Consider the following 17,111-nt stretch of genomic DNA (forward strand, 5'->3'; position numbering starts at 1 on the left):
ACACACACACCAACACATTCACTAATGTATCATGTGTGCTCTGTAATGCAATTGGTCACACCCGAGAGAGTCATGTTATTGGTCATGCATCTCCACCCCCTTACCTTATTGGCTCTTTCTCAGGTTTCCACGGCAACCAGCCAGCAGATGGACGACCTGTTTGACATCCTGATTCAGAGTGGAGGTGAGAACTTACAGCTTGAAGAAACATTTACACCTTTTAGCTCCTTGTCCTAACCCTGAAGTTACTAAGTTACAACGATCTGGTCTTTTCATGTCTGCAAACAGTGATAAGGTTGGAGTTTCTTTTTAGATTTCAGCCTGTGTTATAATACAGGTGGATAATCTTTGCTATCCTATTCCTGTCTCTTCTCTCCTTCAGAGATCACTCCATTCATCCAGCAGGACCTGCCTTCTATAAGCACTAAGACTGTCCCTGTGACAGCCAACATCACTACCCTCCCTGTCAACACCGCCCTGTCCAGAACCCCTCCACAGATCCAGGTAGCTCCCCCTCCCACCCCTCCCTTCGACTCCCTGCCCCTCCCCAGCCTGGCCTCCGACAACCAGCTGGAGGCCTTCCTGGAGGGGACTCTGAACAACCCGTCCCCAACCACGGACCCCCGCACCCTGGGTCTGATTGAGGAGTTGCAGTCCCAGCTCCTGGATCAACCTTACTCCCCCATGGACACCTCAGAGCTGTCCTTCTGCGACTCCACGTCTCCCCCTTCCTCCCTCAACATGGGCCTCTCCGACACAGCCCTGGACAACATGGAGTGGCTGGATCTAACCATGCCGTCCGACCCCGCGGGGGGGCTCACACCCCTTGGGATTCCTTCAGACTTCCTGGATACACACGACCTGCAGCTGCACTGGGACTGAAGGAGATGGATGGAGTGAGGAAGGAAGGGGAGGAGTGGTGTAGGGATAGAGGGAGTCAAGGTAACAAATGCAGACCTGGTGAGGTTAGTCCTCCTTGTGTATTTAAAACGTTAAAAAAATAAAATAATTATGCCATATAATAAGATTAGCCAGCTGGTGATCGGGGCATTTGATGTTTCATAGGAGTACTGGGACCAGAGCCAAATGAACAAGGAGGCAGACGGTATGTAAATATCCTGTAAATGAGAGTTATTTGAACCAGAACAAGGTTAGATGTTCCCTCAGCACTGCGGGAGTTTTTATTGAGTTGGGCAAAGCCTTCACTACACGACACATGGCAGTCAGCCTAACGCTGTTCAGCTTTCCTTGCTGTGAACTTAGCATGCGTTTCACATCGGTCATGCTACAGGGTCTGGATCTACAGCCACTGCTCTGTGGAAGCATGCTGCTGTGCCATACAGTCAGTCTGAGAATGTGGTTTGTTTATTACAGATCTGTTGTGCACAAGCCACGACAAACAGCATAACTGACACAAGTAAAACTGACAGAGTACAGGGCTGTTTTACACTGGTCTTTTTTTTGCGACATACCTATATTTGGTATTGCGACATAGCTACATATTGTATTGGATGAGACTGTTTTTTTCCTGAACTAAACAGACGCTATGGTCAGGTGGACTATTTAAGCAATGAACTGACACTGAGAACAAAGACTCACTCCTATTGGATGAGGAGGAGTGGACTCCTCCCACTATGAGCTATGCACTAAGGAGGCGGGCCTTACACCTGCACCTCACACAAGGAAATCTGAATCACAGATAAAGATTTTAATGAACCGTTTCTTGACAAAATGACGATCCACGTGTTGGTTATCTTTGTGTACTTTCAATTCAAAGATTCCAAGTTGATCTGTCTGAATGAAAATGGAGACTTTACATTGTTGGCAGCTTTATCTTCTGAAAGACAACTGATGTATCAGTGGCAAGGGAACAATTATGCTATCACACAGGTACACTACATAGAGGTTAATGTGTGTATACTTACTGTATGCTAGCCTGGTCCCACGTCTGTCTGTGCTCTTGCCAACTCCATTGCTCATTGCCAAGCATGTTTGACATGACAATGAGTGACAATAAGTTGGCATGATAGTCTAAGTGCCAGTTGTTTTGTATGCTACAAGTGTTTGTGACATGTTTTAATGTGGCTGCATGACCTCTGGCAGAAAGAGGTGCTATACTGTAATCTTCTCTGTCTGTCAAATCTCTGCATTTGTCTCTGTCTCTCACTGTGTGTCTGTGGTTCTGTCTGAGAAATGATGCATGTGTCTGTCTGCATGTGTGTCTCTGTGTGCCCTTTCTGTAAGTCTCTGTGTTGTTGAATGCACGTTTTAAACAATGTCTGATATCGGGCTATATTTGTCTCTGTCACTGAGTTGGCTGCAACTCACTTGAGTCGTCTTTATTTTGATGAAGTTGGATGTTCATAAGACAAATGAACAACTTTTATAGGCTGAGTTTTAAAAAGGTTTGTCTCACAGAACAGCTTTGTATGACTGTTCCATATGTCCTGTTTGGTTTGTGTTATGTGGTAAAACGCATAGTAAACACCCACAGTGGTGTGACAGAGTTAAACTAAAAGGGACGACATTAAGCTTCTGGTATAGCTACCATTTTGTGGCTGAATTTGATGATGTTTATACGTATAATGCCTTTTTAAATTTGCATTGTGTAGTTCTACCTGGCATATCATGTCAAACGAGTTTAGTAGTATTCAGCATCTCAATCCAAATATTATTCTGATCAATATTGTATAGAACTAATACGGTTGTACTGTACAGCACTTTGGAATATCATGGCTTTATTTTTATGTTTGAACAATCATTCTTATCCAACAAGTCAAACACTAAGGAAAACCTATAGGCAGGTAATAATGCCAAATACTGTACACACTGTCTGTAACCATTAGGAACCAGATGCTTTTAACTTTAGGGCTATCAAGGAATTATTTGTTTTTCAATTGTTGCCTAATAAGGCAGTGAAACATTGGTGAATATCTATTGTTGGCACTTTTTTAAAATTGTATTTATCACATTTTTGTGTTTATAAAATCAATCGTTTTTTTCTGTATATATGCAAGAGGAAGATTACTGTAAATGTTTTTTTACCACCCATACCAGAAATATATGGCCAAATGCATCTCTATACATGGGTATGCTGTAAAATATCATAGTTGGATTCTAAAACATTCTGAATCATGTCAAACCTGTGTACTACTACTGTTAATAGGATGTTAGTGAAGCAATAGGGCCATAGCCTTACACTTACAGTACTGGTGCATTTGTGTTGTCACTATCTTATAACAAGATGTCATCATGTTGATCATTGCAAGCAAATATTGATTTGGGCCTTACCTAATTCTGTGGCTTCTGTATGGTACGGTCTCCTGTTCAACCCTGGTTCTTAGTCTGAAACGTAACTACACTGAACAAAAGTATAAAAGTTATAGTTCATATAAGGAAATCAGCCAATTGAAATTAATTAATTTGGCCCTAATCTATGGATTTCACATGACTGGGAATACAGATATGCATCTGTTGGTCATAGATACCTTTAAAAAAAAGAAGTACTGGCGTGGATCAGAAAACCAGTCAGTATCTGGTGTGACCACCATTTTCTTTTATTTCAACCTTAATTTAACTAGGCAAATCAGTTAAGAACAAATTCTTATTTTCAATGACGGCCTAGGAACAGTGGGTTAACTGCCTGTTCAGGGGCAGAAAGACAGATTTGTACCTTGTCAGCTCGGGGATTTGAACTTGCAACCTTTCGGTTACTAGTCCAACGCTCTAACCACTAGGCTACCCTGCCGCCCCGGGCAGCGCGACACATTTCCTTCACATAGAGTTGATCAGGTTGTTGATTGTGGCATGTTGTCCCAATCCTCTTGTCCCACTCCTTTGGATATTGGTGGGAACTGGAACATGCTGTCATACACATCGATCCAGAGCATCCCAAACATGCTCAATGGGTGACCTGTCTGAGTATCCACCAGATCCTGTAGCTCCTGTTCTATGGCCTGCAGCTCTGTAGGCCATGGAGGAACTGGGACATGTTCAGTTTCCATTGTGTACAGATCTTTCTGACGGGCTGTGTATGGCACGACAATGAGCCGCAGGATCTCTGTGCATTCAAATTGCAATCAATAAAATCCAATTGTGTTCGTTGTCCATAGCTTATGCCTGCCCATACCATAACCCCACCGCCACCATGGGGCACTCTGTTCACAACGTTGACATCTGCCATCTACCCGGTACAGTTGAAACCGTGATTTAACCATGAATAGCACACTTTTCCAGCGTGCCAGTGGCCATCGAGGGTGCGCATTTGCCCACTGCAGTCTTTTTACGATGCCCGAACAAGACTCTGGTGAAGACAACGAGCACGCCGATGAGCATCCCTGAGACGATTTATGACCGTTTGTTCATAAATTATTCGGTTGTTCAGACCCACAATTTCTTCAGCTGTCCGGTTGGCTGGTCTCAGACGGTTACGCAGGTGAAGAAGCCGGATGTGGAGGTCGTGGGCCGACGTGGTAACACCTGGTCTGTGCTTGTGAGGCCGGTTGGACATACTGCCAAATTCTCTAAAACGACGTTTAGGCTGCTTATGGTAGAGAAATGAATGTTCCATTCTCTGACAACAGCCCTGGTGGACATTCCAGCAGTCAGCATGCTAATTGCACAGTCCCTCAAAACTTGACTGCAAATTTCAGAGTGGACTTTTATTGTCCCCAGCACAAGATGCACCTTTGTAATGATCATGCTGTTTAATCAGCTTCTTGATATGCCACACCTGTCAGGTGGATGGATTATCTTGGCAAAGGAGAAATGCTCACCAACACAACATGTGAAAGAAATAAGCTTTTTGTGCGTATGGAACATTTCTGGGATATTTTATTTCAGCTCATGAAACATGGGACCAACATTTTATATGTTGCGTTTTTATATCTTTGTTCAGTGTAGTAAGACATCTAACCCCCCCCCCCTCCCACACTGTCAAGTCTCTGTCATCATCTGTACGCCATACATACGTTTTGCACATTGTGTACACATTAATGTCATGCATATTTTTATACATGTGTAGCACATCCATTATATCTATTTTGTAAATAATATGAAAAAATATGTATATGTACTGAATGCCTTTTTGTGTCAATAAAATGTGGTGAATTGTGAAAGTCTCTCCTAACATCTGTGGCTGGAGGTCAGCGCTCACGTGAAGTTTAGTCCTGGGCTGCTGAGATTATTGTTAAAGTAAAGTTTTATTGTGAATATCTTTTGAAATTATGTTAAGCTGTCAAAACAAACACAGCATCATACTCCGTTGTATAATTGTACTATATAAAAGTAGTAAGCATTTGAGGCATTATCAGATTTGATGTTATGTAGTTCCACAAGATTAATCAAAACACTTGAAAGGAAAATAGTCCTAACCTGGTCCAAAACATTTGCCAGGTTAATTCACTTACGTTGACCTTTGTCACTGTAAAGAAAGAGGGAAGTAGAATATAAAGGCTATTGTTGCTTGCTGGTATATGTTTGTCTTCATTTTCATAAATCCTAGGTGGTTGTGTGGTAAATGGCTTACTGTCAGTGCATCACCTGCTTTCCCTTTGACATTTGCATGACCAATGCGTTGATTAGACTTCAATGATCATGTTCTCATACGGTCTCTGGTGAGTAGAAACATTTTCTCTCTTAAGAATATACAAACATATGTTCTAAAGATAATGAAGCAAGGAATGCTATATTCTTTCAGTATGTGTTATTCCAGTCCATAATTTTGGTCAGAAAGTCTTCTCAGGTTCTGTTGGTATCTGCACCGTTGATAGAACCAAATGCTGTCACAGCTGGACACGGCTCGAGATTCCCAGTGCTTTTTCGGATCATCCTCCCAACTTTTTCAAGAAAGAAACTATCACCCCAACAACAGTCAATCTCCATCCCCCCCAAACTGTGATCGTAACACAGTACTGTACAGCATCAGCCACCAGGTGTCATAAGAGCTGTGTCCAGTCTCTCGCCTTCTAATGTCCCACAGGTCAGAGGGCATAACGCCCATCCAACCACTCCATTCACTGTCCCTCTCCATCCAACACCAGAGAAACAGTAGCCAGTGATATAGTATCTGTAGAAGTACCATTCTGTCTTCACATCCGTTCTGCGGTGTAGATGTTGCCGTGACACTCAGGGCATCGATGTCTGACGTCCTTTAGGTTGTCCAAGCAGAAGGGGATGAGACAGCACCCAGCCACACACCTGGCAGAGGGGGTTTATACAGTATTATAAACTGGGTGGCTCGAGGTCTGAATGCTGATTGGCTGAAAGCCATGGTATATCAGACCTTATACCACGGGTATGACAAAACATGTCTTTTTACTGTTCTAATTATGTTGGTAACCAGTTTATAATAGCAATAAGGCATCTCGAGGGGGTGCAATATACCACGGCTAAGGGCTGTATCTATTTACTCTGCATTTTTGTGCATAAGAACAGCCCTTAGCCCTGGTATATTGGCCATATACCACACCCCCCCGGGCCTTATTGCTTAATTAAGACAGACCAAAGTGAGCGCACATCTGGTTTCTGCTTATTTGGTTGTAGGATAAAGTTGCCCCTAGACTTTGATCTAAGGTCAGATGTTTTAGAGGAGTGCTGACCTATGGTCAGTTTTGCTTTTTATATAACAATGAGTAAGACCACATGAACATGGGGGAGCAGCTCCTAAATCATCACTCCTACTCTGTTACATTTGATACTAGAACTAGACTCACCCTAGACTCACCCTAACATGCCTGACACGAGGCATAGCATCCAGGCTGCCCCGCCTATTTTGCGATACGTTTCCGTGGTGACGACCTGCTCGCAGATAGGGCATTGGACGATCGCTGGGTCACTGTTGAGTTTCTCCACCTCCACTATGTCCTCTGGAGGAGAGGAGAAAACAGGCATTGTAGTTGCCATCTATGCTCACCTGGACATACTATAGATGGACAAATTACAAGTACTGTAGAGCTTATGTCAGAGCTTGTCTCATGTGTCTACTCTACCTAATTGTTCATCCTAGCAATGCTCACACACACATACCTGGCGCAGCAGGAGGTGTAGCCTGTTGTGTATATTGTTTCATGTTCTCTGGTGTGTTACTCGGTAGGACATACACTCCTTGATAGGGGGCCATGAGTTTCTCTGTATAGTCTATAAAGAAAATGTGTGGTCAGTCATAAGGAAATAAAGTTATGAAACATCCTATTGACATCTATCCAAACATGAATGGAAAGCATAAATCAATCATTCGTTTTTACAGACAGGACAAAGATCCCTGCTGCACTTTAGGCTCAAGCAAACAATCAAGCTTAAAATATCTTGGGTAAGGCAGCTTGTTTCAAAATGTATTTGCTGTGTACAGGACTGGTATAGTGAGCAGGTGTGTACCTGACAGTGGGGTGTGATCAGGTCCAATGTTGTCTGTCTGTATCTGTAGTAGCTCCTGTTCTCTATCCACCAGATCCTGTAGCTCCTGTTCTATGGCCTGCAGCTCTGTAGGCTCGGACTCCTCTGGGAAAGAGACTGTAGGGGACAGAGCTGGGCGATGGAGGGAGACAGAGGAAGATGTGGTTGAAAAGCTTTGGGATAGCTTCAGAACACAAGAAACCAACACTGCTTTTCAGTTCCTCAATAAGTAGGAGAGACCGGGGTTGGTTGTCTCCCTGGGTTAGTGTTCACAGTGCTAGTTACTCACAATCTAAATGGCACTGTCTAATTTAGATTTCAACCTGGACTCGGGTACACAACTTAGTAAATGTCTGGGAGACTCCAATTAGTATATGTTATGTTTCATATGGTATGTATTAATTACGTGGATGTCCATCCATTTTGTATATGTTACAAATTACAATTCGTGCAACATGTTAAGAATTGCAATTCCTACAAATAGGTTTAGCAAATGTGTAACATATGTTATGAATTCCAATATGTTGTCGCTAACGTTAACTAGGTGGCAAACGCTAATGTTAGCGAGGTGGCTGATGTTAGGTAGGCTAGCGGATAAGTTTAGGGGAAGGGTTAGCTTATATGCAAAGTTGAAAATTAGCTAAAGCTGTCCGTGATGAGATTCAAACATGCAACCTTTGGGTTGCTAGATGTTCTAACCAGCCAACCACCCTGCTTTCATATTTGCCTAAAGTACCTTGTCTTATGTAACCATACCAAATGTAACATATCATACTGATTTGATTGCCCCGGATTGATGTTTACTATGTTACGTCTAGTCTGAGACCAGGCCAACTATTTTGAAAGTTAATGTGTGAATTCTTTGAAAGAACTCATCCACTTGGTCAATTCATGTCAGCATGAATTGAGGAGAATGTATGTGTTTCTCATAGGTTAAAGTAATGTGTGTGCGTGCGTGCCACACACACACGCAGTACACTATATATACACAAAAGTATGTATACACCCCTTCAAATGAGTGGATTAGGCTATTTAAGCCAAACCCGTTGCTGACAGGTGTATACAATCGAGCACACAGCCATGCAATCTTCCTAGACAAACATTAGCAGTAGAATGGCCTTACTGAAGAGCTCAGAGACTTTCAACACGGCACTGTCATAGGATGTCACCTTTCCAACAAATCAGTTTGTCAAATTTCTGCCCTGCTAGAGCTGCCCCGGTTTATTGTGAAAACATGGAAACGTCTAGGAGCAACAACGGCTCAGCCGCGAAGTGGTAGGCCACACAAGCTCACAGAACGGGACCGCCGAGTGATGAAGCGCTTAGCGCGTAACAATCGCGTGTCCTCGGTTGCAACACTCACTACCGAGTTCCAAACTGCCTCTGGAAGCAGTATCAGCACAAGAACTGTTTGTTGGGAGCTTCATGAAGTGGGTTTCCATGGCCGAGCAGCCGCACACAAACGTAAGATCACCATGCGCAATGCCAAGCGTTGGCTGGACTGGTGAATAGCTCGCTACCATTGGTTTCTGGTGCAGTGGAAATGCGTTCTCTGGGGTGATGAATCGCGCTTCTCCATCTAGCAGTCCGACGGATGAATCTGGGTTTGGCAGATGTCAGGAGAACGCTACCTGCCCCAATGCATAGTGCCAACTGTAAAGTTTGGTGGAGGAGGAATAATGGTCTGGGGCTGTTTTTCATGGTTTGGGCTGGGCCCCTTAGTTCCAGTGAAGGGAAGTCTTAACGCTACAGCATACAATGACATTCTAGGCAATTCTGTGCTTCCAACTTTGTGGCAAAAATTTGGGGAAAGCTCTTTCCTGTTTCAGCATTGCAATGCCCCCGTGCACAAAGTGAGGTCCATACAGAAATGGTTTGTCGAGATCGGTGTGGAAGAACTTGACTAGCCTGCACAGAGCCCTGACCTCAACCCCATCGAACACCTTTGGGATGAATTGGAACGCCGACTGCGAACCAGGCCTTATCGCCCAACATCAGTGCCCGACCTCATTAATGCTCTTGTGGCTGAATGGTAGTAAGTCCCCGCAGCAATGTTCCAACATCTAGTGGAAAGCCTTCCCATAAGAGTGGAGGCTGTTATAGCACCAAAGGGGGGACCAACTACATATTAATGCCCATGATTTTGGAATGAGATGTTCGACAAGCAGGTGTCCACATGCTTTTGGTCGTGTGTGTATATTTGTGTGATATATCACACACACACTATATAATCTATATAACATATACTGCTCAAAAAAATAAAGGGAACACTTAAACAACACATCCTAGATCTGAATGAAAGAAATAATCTTATTAAATACATATTTTCTTTACATAGTTGAATGTGCTGACAACAAAATCACACAAAAATAATCAATGGAAATCCAATTTATCAACCCATGGAGGTCTGGATTTGGAGTCACACTCAAAATAAAAGTGGAAAACCACACTACAAGCTGATCCAACTTTGATGTAATGTCCTTAAAACAAGTCAAAATGAGGCTCAGTAGTGTGTGTGGACTCCACGTGCCTGTATGACCTCCCTACAACGCCTGGGCATGCTCCTGATGAGGTGGCGGATGGTCTCCTGAGGGATCTCCTCCCAGACCTGGACTAAAGCGTCCGCCAACTCCTGGACAGTCTGTGGTGCAACGTGGCGTTGGTGGATGGAGCGAGACATGATGTCCCAGATGTGCTCAATTGGATTCAGGTCTGGGGAACGGGCGGGCCAGTCCATAGCATCAATGCCTTCCTCTTGCAGGAACTGCTGACACACTCCAGCCACATGAGGTCTAGCATTGTCTTGCATTAGGAGGAACCCAGGGCCAACCGCACCAGCATATGGTCTCACAAGGGGTCTGAGGATCTCATCTCGGTACCTAATGGCAGTCAGGCTACCTCTGGCGAGCACATGGAGGGCTGTGCGGCCCCCCAAAGAAATGCCACCCTACACCATGACTGACCCACCGCCAAACCGGTCATGCTGGAGGATGTTGCAGGCAGCAGAACGTTCTCCACGGCGTCTCCAGACTCTGTCACGTCTGTCATGTGCTCAGTGTGAACCTGCTTTCATCTGTGAAGAGCACAGGGCGCCAGTGGCGAATTTGCCAATCTTGGTGTTCTCTGGCAAATGCCAAACGTCCTGCACGGTGTTGGGCTGTAAGCACAACCCCCACCTGTGGACGTCGGGCCCTCATACCACCCTCATGGAGTCTGTTTCAAAAGTGACCAAAACATCAGCCAGGAAGCATAGGAACTGAGAAGTGGTCTGTGGTCTCCACCTGCAGAACCACTCCTTTATTGGGGGTGTCTTGCTTATTGCCTATAATTTCCACCTGTTGTTTATTCCATTTGCACAACAGCATGTGAAATGTATTGTCAATCAGTGTTGCTTCTTAAGTGGACAGTTTGATTTCACAGAAGTGTGATTGACTTGGAGTTACATTGTGTTGTTTAAGTGTTCCCTTTATTTTTTTGAGCAGTGTATATATATTTATATATAATATACACACACACACTACCATTCTAAAGTTTGGGGTCACTTAGAAATATCCTTGTTTTTGAAAGAAAAGCACATTTTTTTGTCCTTTTTAAAATAACATAACATTTATCATAAACACAGTGTAGACATTGTTAATGTTGTAAATGACTATTGTAGCTGGAAACTGCTTTTTTAATATTTTTTTATGGAATATCTGCATAGGCGTACAGAGGCCCATTATCAGCAAGCATCACTCCTGTGTTCCAATGGCACGTTGTGTTAGCTAATCCAAGTTTATCATTTTAAAAGCCATATTGATCATTAGAAAACCCTTTTGCAATTATGTTAGCACAGCTGAAAACTGTTGTGCTGATGAAAGAAGCAATAAAACTGGCCTTCTTTAGACTAGTTGAGTATCAGGAGCATCAGCATTTGTGGATTCAATTACAGGCTGAAAATGGCCTGAAACAAAGACTTTCTTGTGAAACTTGTCAGTCTATTCTTGTTCTGAGAAATGAATGCTATTCCATGTGAGAAATTGCCAATAAACTGAAAATCTCGTACAACGCTGTGTACTACTCCCTTCACAGAACAGCGCAAACTGGCCCTAACCAGAATAGAAAGAGGAGTGGTGCACAACTGAGCAAAAGGACAGTTGAGCTCAGTCCATGTTGGATTAAGATAGGAGGATAAAACAGGTCCCCCATTTCAAATTGAATCAAATTTTATTATTAGTCACGTGCGCCGAATACAATAGGTACCTTGCAGTGAAACGCTTACTTACGAGCCCCTAACCAACAATGCAGTTTCAAAAAATACAGATAAGAATAAGAGATAAAAGTAAGAAGTAATTAAAGAGCAGCAGTGAAATAACAATAGCGAGACTTTATTCAGGGGGGTACCGATACAGAGTCAATGTGTGGGGGCACCGGTTATTTGAGGTAGCATATATTAAAGTGGCTATGCATAGATGATGCATTTCAACCCAATACCTTGATCTTTCTCCTAATATTGAAAATTGTCTTGTAAGATATACTGGTCCTGAGAAATACGCATGAGTAAAAAGTGACAACCAACCCTGGTTTCCTTGTATGGTTATTATGTTAGTGTATGCACACGTGTGTGTGTGTGTGTGTGTGTGTGCTGTCGGTCTGAGTTTGATTCCCCCATAGCCCCACTATTATGATTGCCTTGACCAGACCACTCACCTTCCCTGTCTTTTCTCTTATTTCTGAACTGCTGCATCTTCAGCAGCATGATCCGCCGGTTGTGGAGGAGCTGCCTCCGGAAGGTGATGAAGGCCAGCTGAGAGGACATCCTACCCAGGTCTGCGGAGACCTGGTTGGGCTCGGAGGAGACGCTCTCAGCCTCTTTGGAGAGCTGCTCTGAGTCTTCAGAGATTGTCTCTACCTGCTGTGTGTCAGGCTGCCAGTCTACCCCTGATCCAGCTGATGAAAGGAACTCTGGGTCCTGAGCAGAAAAACTCTCCTCCATTTCCATTTTAGTTTCAGTAGTTTCAGTTTTGCTCCATTGATTTAAGAAGAGAATGCTTGGAAGCTTCAAGATGGAAAAAGACCTAAGGTTCTCCTAGCTAACATGTTGAACTGACCTCTGTTAGATGCCACCCAGTGGGGAAAAAATAACCAGCTATCAGCTTATGAAGGGCAAAACATAGGCTTTCATGCATTTACATGTTTTATTACTCATGATGACACAAACCATTCCAGTGAAGATGGTGGATGGGCACCTGTTTTGAATAGCCGCATGCACACAAGCAAATGAGACTAGCGTTGGCACAGAAACCACTTTGTCACCACATTTTTGGGGGGGTGACAGTCTTGCTGAACTTACAATTTCATCTGTCTCATTTACATTTATTAAGTCACTCCAACTGAATTGGGCGGAAATTCGACGAACTGACTTGTTGAAAAGGTGGCATCCTATGACGGTGCCACATTGAAAGTCACTGCGCTCTACAGTAAGGCCATTAAGTAAGGCCACTGACAATGTTTGTCTACGGCGATTGCATGGTTGTGTGCTCGATTTTATACACCTCTCAGCAACGGCATGGCTGAAATAGCCGAATCCAATAATTTGGAGTGTCCACATACTTTTGTGTGTGTGTGTGAATATATGTAGGTACAGTTGAAGTCGGAAGTTTACATTCACTTAGGTTGGAGTCATTAAAACTCGTTTTTCAACCACTCCACAAATGTATTGTTAACCAAACTATAGTTTTGGCAAGTCGGTTAGGACATCTACTTTGTGCATGACACAAGTCATTTTTCCAACAATTGTTTACAGACAGATTATTTCACTTATAATTCACTGTATCACAATTCCAGTGGGTCAGAAGTTCACATACACTAAGTTGGCTGTGCCTTTAAACATCTTGGAAAATTCCAGAAAATGATGTCATGGTATTAGAAGCTTCTGATAGGCTAATTGACATAATTTGAGTCAATTGGAGGTGTACCTGTGGATGTATTTCAAGGCCTACCTTCAAACTCAGTGCCTCTTTGCTTGACATCATGGGAAATCAAAAGAAATCAGCCAAGACCTCAGTAAAAAAATTGTAGACCTCCACAAGTCTGGTTCATCCTTTGGAGCAATTTCCAAATGCCTGAAGGTACCACGTTCATCTGTACAAACAATAGTACGCAAGTATAAACACCATGGGACCATGCAGCTGTCATACCGCTCAGGAAGGAGACGCGTTCTGTGTCCTAGAGATGAACATACTTTGGTGCGAAAAGTGCAAATCAATCCCAGAACAACAGCAAAGGACCTTGTGAAGATGCTGGAGGAAACCGGTACAAATTTATATATTTCCACAGTAAAACGAGTCCTATATCGTCATAACCTGAAAGGCCACTCAACAAGGAAGAAGCCACTGCTCCAAAACCGCCATAAAAAAAGCCAGACTACGGTTTGCAACTGCACATGGGGACAAAGATCGTACTTTTTGGAGAAATGTCATCTGGTCTGATTAAATAAAAATAGAACTGTTTAGCCATAATGACCATTGTTATGTTTGGAAGAAAAAGGGGGACGCTTGCAAGCCGAAGAACACCATCCCAACCGTGAAGCACGAGGGTGGCAGCATCGTGTTGTGGTGGTGCTTTGCTGCAGGGGGGACTGGTGCACTTCACAATATAGATGGCATCATGAGGAAGGAACATTATCTGGATATATTGAAGCAACATCTCAAGACATCAGTCAGGAAGTTAAAGCTTGATCGCAAATGGGTCTTCCAAATTGACATTGACCCCAAGCAAACTTCCAAAGTTGTGGCAAAATGGCTTAAGGACAACAAAGTCAAGGTATTGGAGTGGCCATCACAAAGCCCTGACCTCTATCCTATAGAACATTTGTGGGCAGAACTGAAAAATCGATTGTGCGCTTAGGAGGCCTACAAACCTGACTCAGTTACACCAGCTCTGTCAGGAACAATGGGCCACAATTCACCCAACTTATTGTGGGAAGCTTGTGGAAGGCTACCCGAAACGTTTGACACAGGTTAAAAAAATTTAAGGCAATGCTACCAAATACTAATTGAGTGTATGTAAACTTCTGACCCACTGGGAATGTGATGAAAGAAAGAAATCATTCTCTCTACTATTATTCTGACATTTCACATTCTTAAAATAAAGTGGTGATCCTAACTGACCTAAGATAGGGAATTTTTACTATGATTAAATGTCAGGAATTGTGAGTTTAAATGTATTTGTCTAAGGTGTATGTAAACTTCTGACTTCAACTGTGTATATTGTGTGTGTGTATCTAAGATCTATAAAATGTGTTATACACTGAGTGTACAAAACATTAGGAACACTTTCCTAATATTGAGTTGCACCCCCTTTTGCCTTCGGAACAGCCTCAATTTGTCAGGCCAAGGTGTCGAAAGCATTTCACATGGGTGCTTGCCCATGTTGACTCCAACGCTTCTCACAGTTGTGTCAAGTTGGCTGGATGTCCTTTAGGTGGTGGACCATTGTTGAGACACATGGGAAACTGTTGAGTGCGTGAACCCTAGCAGCATTGCAGTTCTTGACACACTCAAACCGGTGCGCCTGGCTCCTACACCATACCCTGTTCAAAGGCACTTAAATGTTTTGTCTTGCCCATTCACCCTCTGAATGGCACACATACACAATCCATGCTTAACTTTCTTTTTTTACCTGTCTCCTCACCTTCATCTACACTGATTTTAAGTGGATTTAACAGGTGACATCAAGGGATCGTAGCTTTCAACTGGATTCACCTGGTCAGTCTGTCATGAAAGGTGCAGGTGTTCCTAATGTTTTGTATACTCAGTGTAGACTCCCATACCTTTTAGCCTAGGTATTTGAAAATTGTATTTTAAACTGTTTGAAAATACTTTCAAATACTATTTAGTTTTTACAAATAACCATTCAAATACTAAAATTAAAGTACTTGTTTTGGGCTGTGTATTTGAAAATACTCAAATACACAGAAAAAGTATTTTAAATAACAAATATTCAAATGCATATGTATTTGAACCTAGGTCTCAAATACGCCTAATGTAGAGTAAACAATAAACATCATACTGTACCCAGTGAGACTGGCTCTGTTTGAACCCAGCCAGCCACCATAATCATAATCAAGTCAATAAAACATGCAGCCACTTCATCAGAATAGAACAGGAAATGAGCTCATTCCATCCTGACCTATATTCCCAATAATAACTGCTGTACACAACTTCCCATTCATATTGCAACACAATCACCAGCTGCTTTAATCATAAATCATTGTAACTGTAATCAGTTTATGCAGATAAGAATATCAGTTGCTGTAGCCTTATCGTGTTGGCCTTATTTATTTGTATTGAAACCTCTTTTCTAGTTGTATAGAGTGGGTGCCTTAAGATACTGTATATGCTGTGGTTTTTACCACCACTAGAGGGCAGCCTCTCATAGATGCCAATGCGGCCTGCGGCATGTCATATTGAAGAGTTCTCTGGTATGTCTTAAGTAGAACAGCTATCTGTGTTACATGCCTCTCTCCCTCTGCCTTGCTGCATCATACAGAGATGGAATATTAACTACCAGACAAAGAAGTCTGCCCCCTCTTCTCTACTTCCTCCTTTCCACTCTTTCCCCACACCCACTCTCTACCAATCCTCCTCTCTTTCTCTCACTCCGTCTCCCTCTCATTCCAACTCTTCCTTGATTCTCTCTCCTCCTCTGACTTCATTCTCTCTCTCCATTCTCTTTCTCTCTCCCAGGTGACATGAGGGATCCTAGTTCAGGTATCCTCCCACAGGGTGTCTGCTAATCGCCATTCATTACCAACAATTACACACGCACGCGCACACACAGACACACACAAAACCTATCTTCATGGGTGATCTGTCCTGCTGCTCCCTATACCCTCCTGTGAGATGTGACACAGATCGAGTGACAGGGAAAGAGCATCCATGTCAGTGATGCCAGCTGTTTGTGTTACCTCCCATGGACAGTGGCGTATATTCATGGATGTCAAAGGAAGCCAGGGCTTCCCTAAATATTTTACCAATAAAAAAATACAATTTCAACATAATTAGTCTTTCGTCTCGTTTTCATAATTTTCCTTCAATTCGCAAGTGGCTGAATCTCCGGAGAAATCATCCGAGCGAAGGAAACAGCGCCCCTCTGTCTCATTATGTGTAGCCCATGTATCTGATGCTGTCTGGACCAAAAGAGTATGACATGTTGCTGCTGTATCATTTGATTGATGCCAGAAAGTTTTTGGCCTCCCTTGATCATTTTTTCAATAAAATAATTAGCCAATCAGCATCGGATTGAGCTCAACTGTGGGTTGTCCTGGTGCAGGAAAACGCCCCCTAAGGGAGGTCAGTTTGGATTCGGCTTCACACCAATCAAATCACATCCTGAGCAAAACATAATTGTCAGATAAACATGTCTGTTTCTGGTCAATGTCCTGCGGTAGCTATCTTGCTAAATCGGCCTTTTACTAACCCATGGATGGAGATGGGGATTTGAGACTTGTGGGTTTGACTGACTTATTTCTCTGTACAGGCCCAATGATTATGACGGCGATTCTGATCTAACCATAAATTCATATTTTGAGCCACTGGACTGAGATGATTGAAGTTCAATATGTAGCGTAGATGTTGCCTACTAGACTCACGTTAATTAGCTAGCTAACTTAGCTGGTTCATTGTTGCTCATGCGAGGAATTTAGGCTAGCAAGCATTTTAGCTAGGTAGCCAAAT

General features: G+C 43.1%; 2 protein-coding genes across 3 annotated transcripts in view; one reads left to right on the forward strand and one right to left on the reverse strand.

Annotated features, from left to right (window-relative positions):
- mrtfba (myocardin related transcription factor Ba) overlaps nt 1-1,006 on the forward strand; it is a 47,172-nt gene extending 46,166 nt beyond the window's left edge. For both annotated transcript variants that reach the window (XM_029764896.1, XM_029764895.1), the window contains exons 13-14: nt 124-184; nt 383-1,006. In XM_029764896.1, coding sequence (XP_029620756.1) covers nt 124-184; nt 383-882 — 561 coding nt within the window. In that variant the 3' untranslated portion in view covers nt 883-1,006. The remainder of the gene's footprint in view (nt 1-123; nt 185-382) is intronic.
- A 5,083-nt stretch (nt 1,007-6,089) lies between these two features.
- Nucleotides 6,090-12,440, reverse strand: LOC115200813 (cell death-inducing p53-target protein 1 homolog). Its single transcript, XM_029763941.1, has 5 exons — nt 12,082-12,440; nt 7,375-7,524; nt 7,027-7,137; nt 6,725-6,866; nt 6,090-6,198 (listed from the first exon to the last, which is right to left on the reverse strand). Exons 1-5 carry the CDS (start codon nt 12,371-12,373, stop codon nt 6,090-6,092), a joined length of 804 nt encoding a protein of 267 aa, XP_029619801.1. The 5' UTR covers nt 12,374-12,440.
- Nucleotides 12,441-17,111: the final 4,671 nt, after the last annotated feature.

The sequence above is a fragment of the Salmo trutta genome, chromosome 10, assembly GCF_901001165.1.
Source record: "Salmo trutta chromosome 10, fSalTru1.1, whole genome shotgun sequence".
NCBI lineage: Eukaryota > Metazoa > Chordata > Actinopteri > Salmoniformes > Salmonidae > Salmo > Salmo trutta.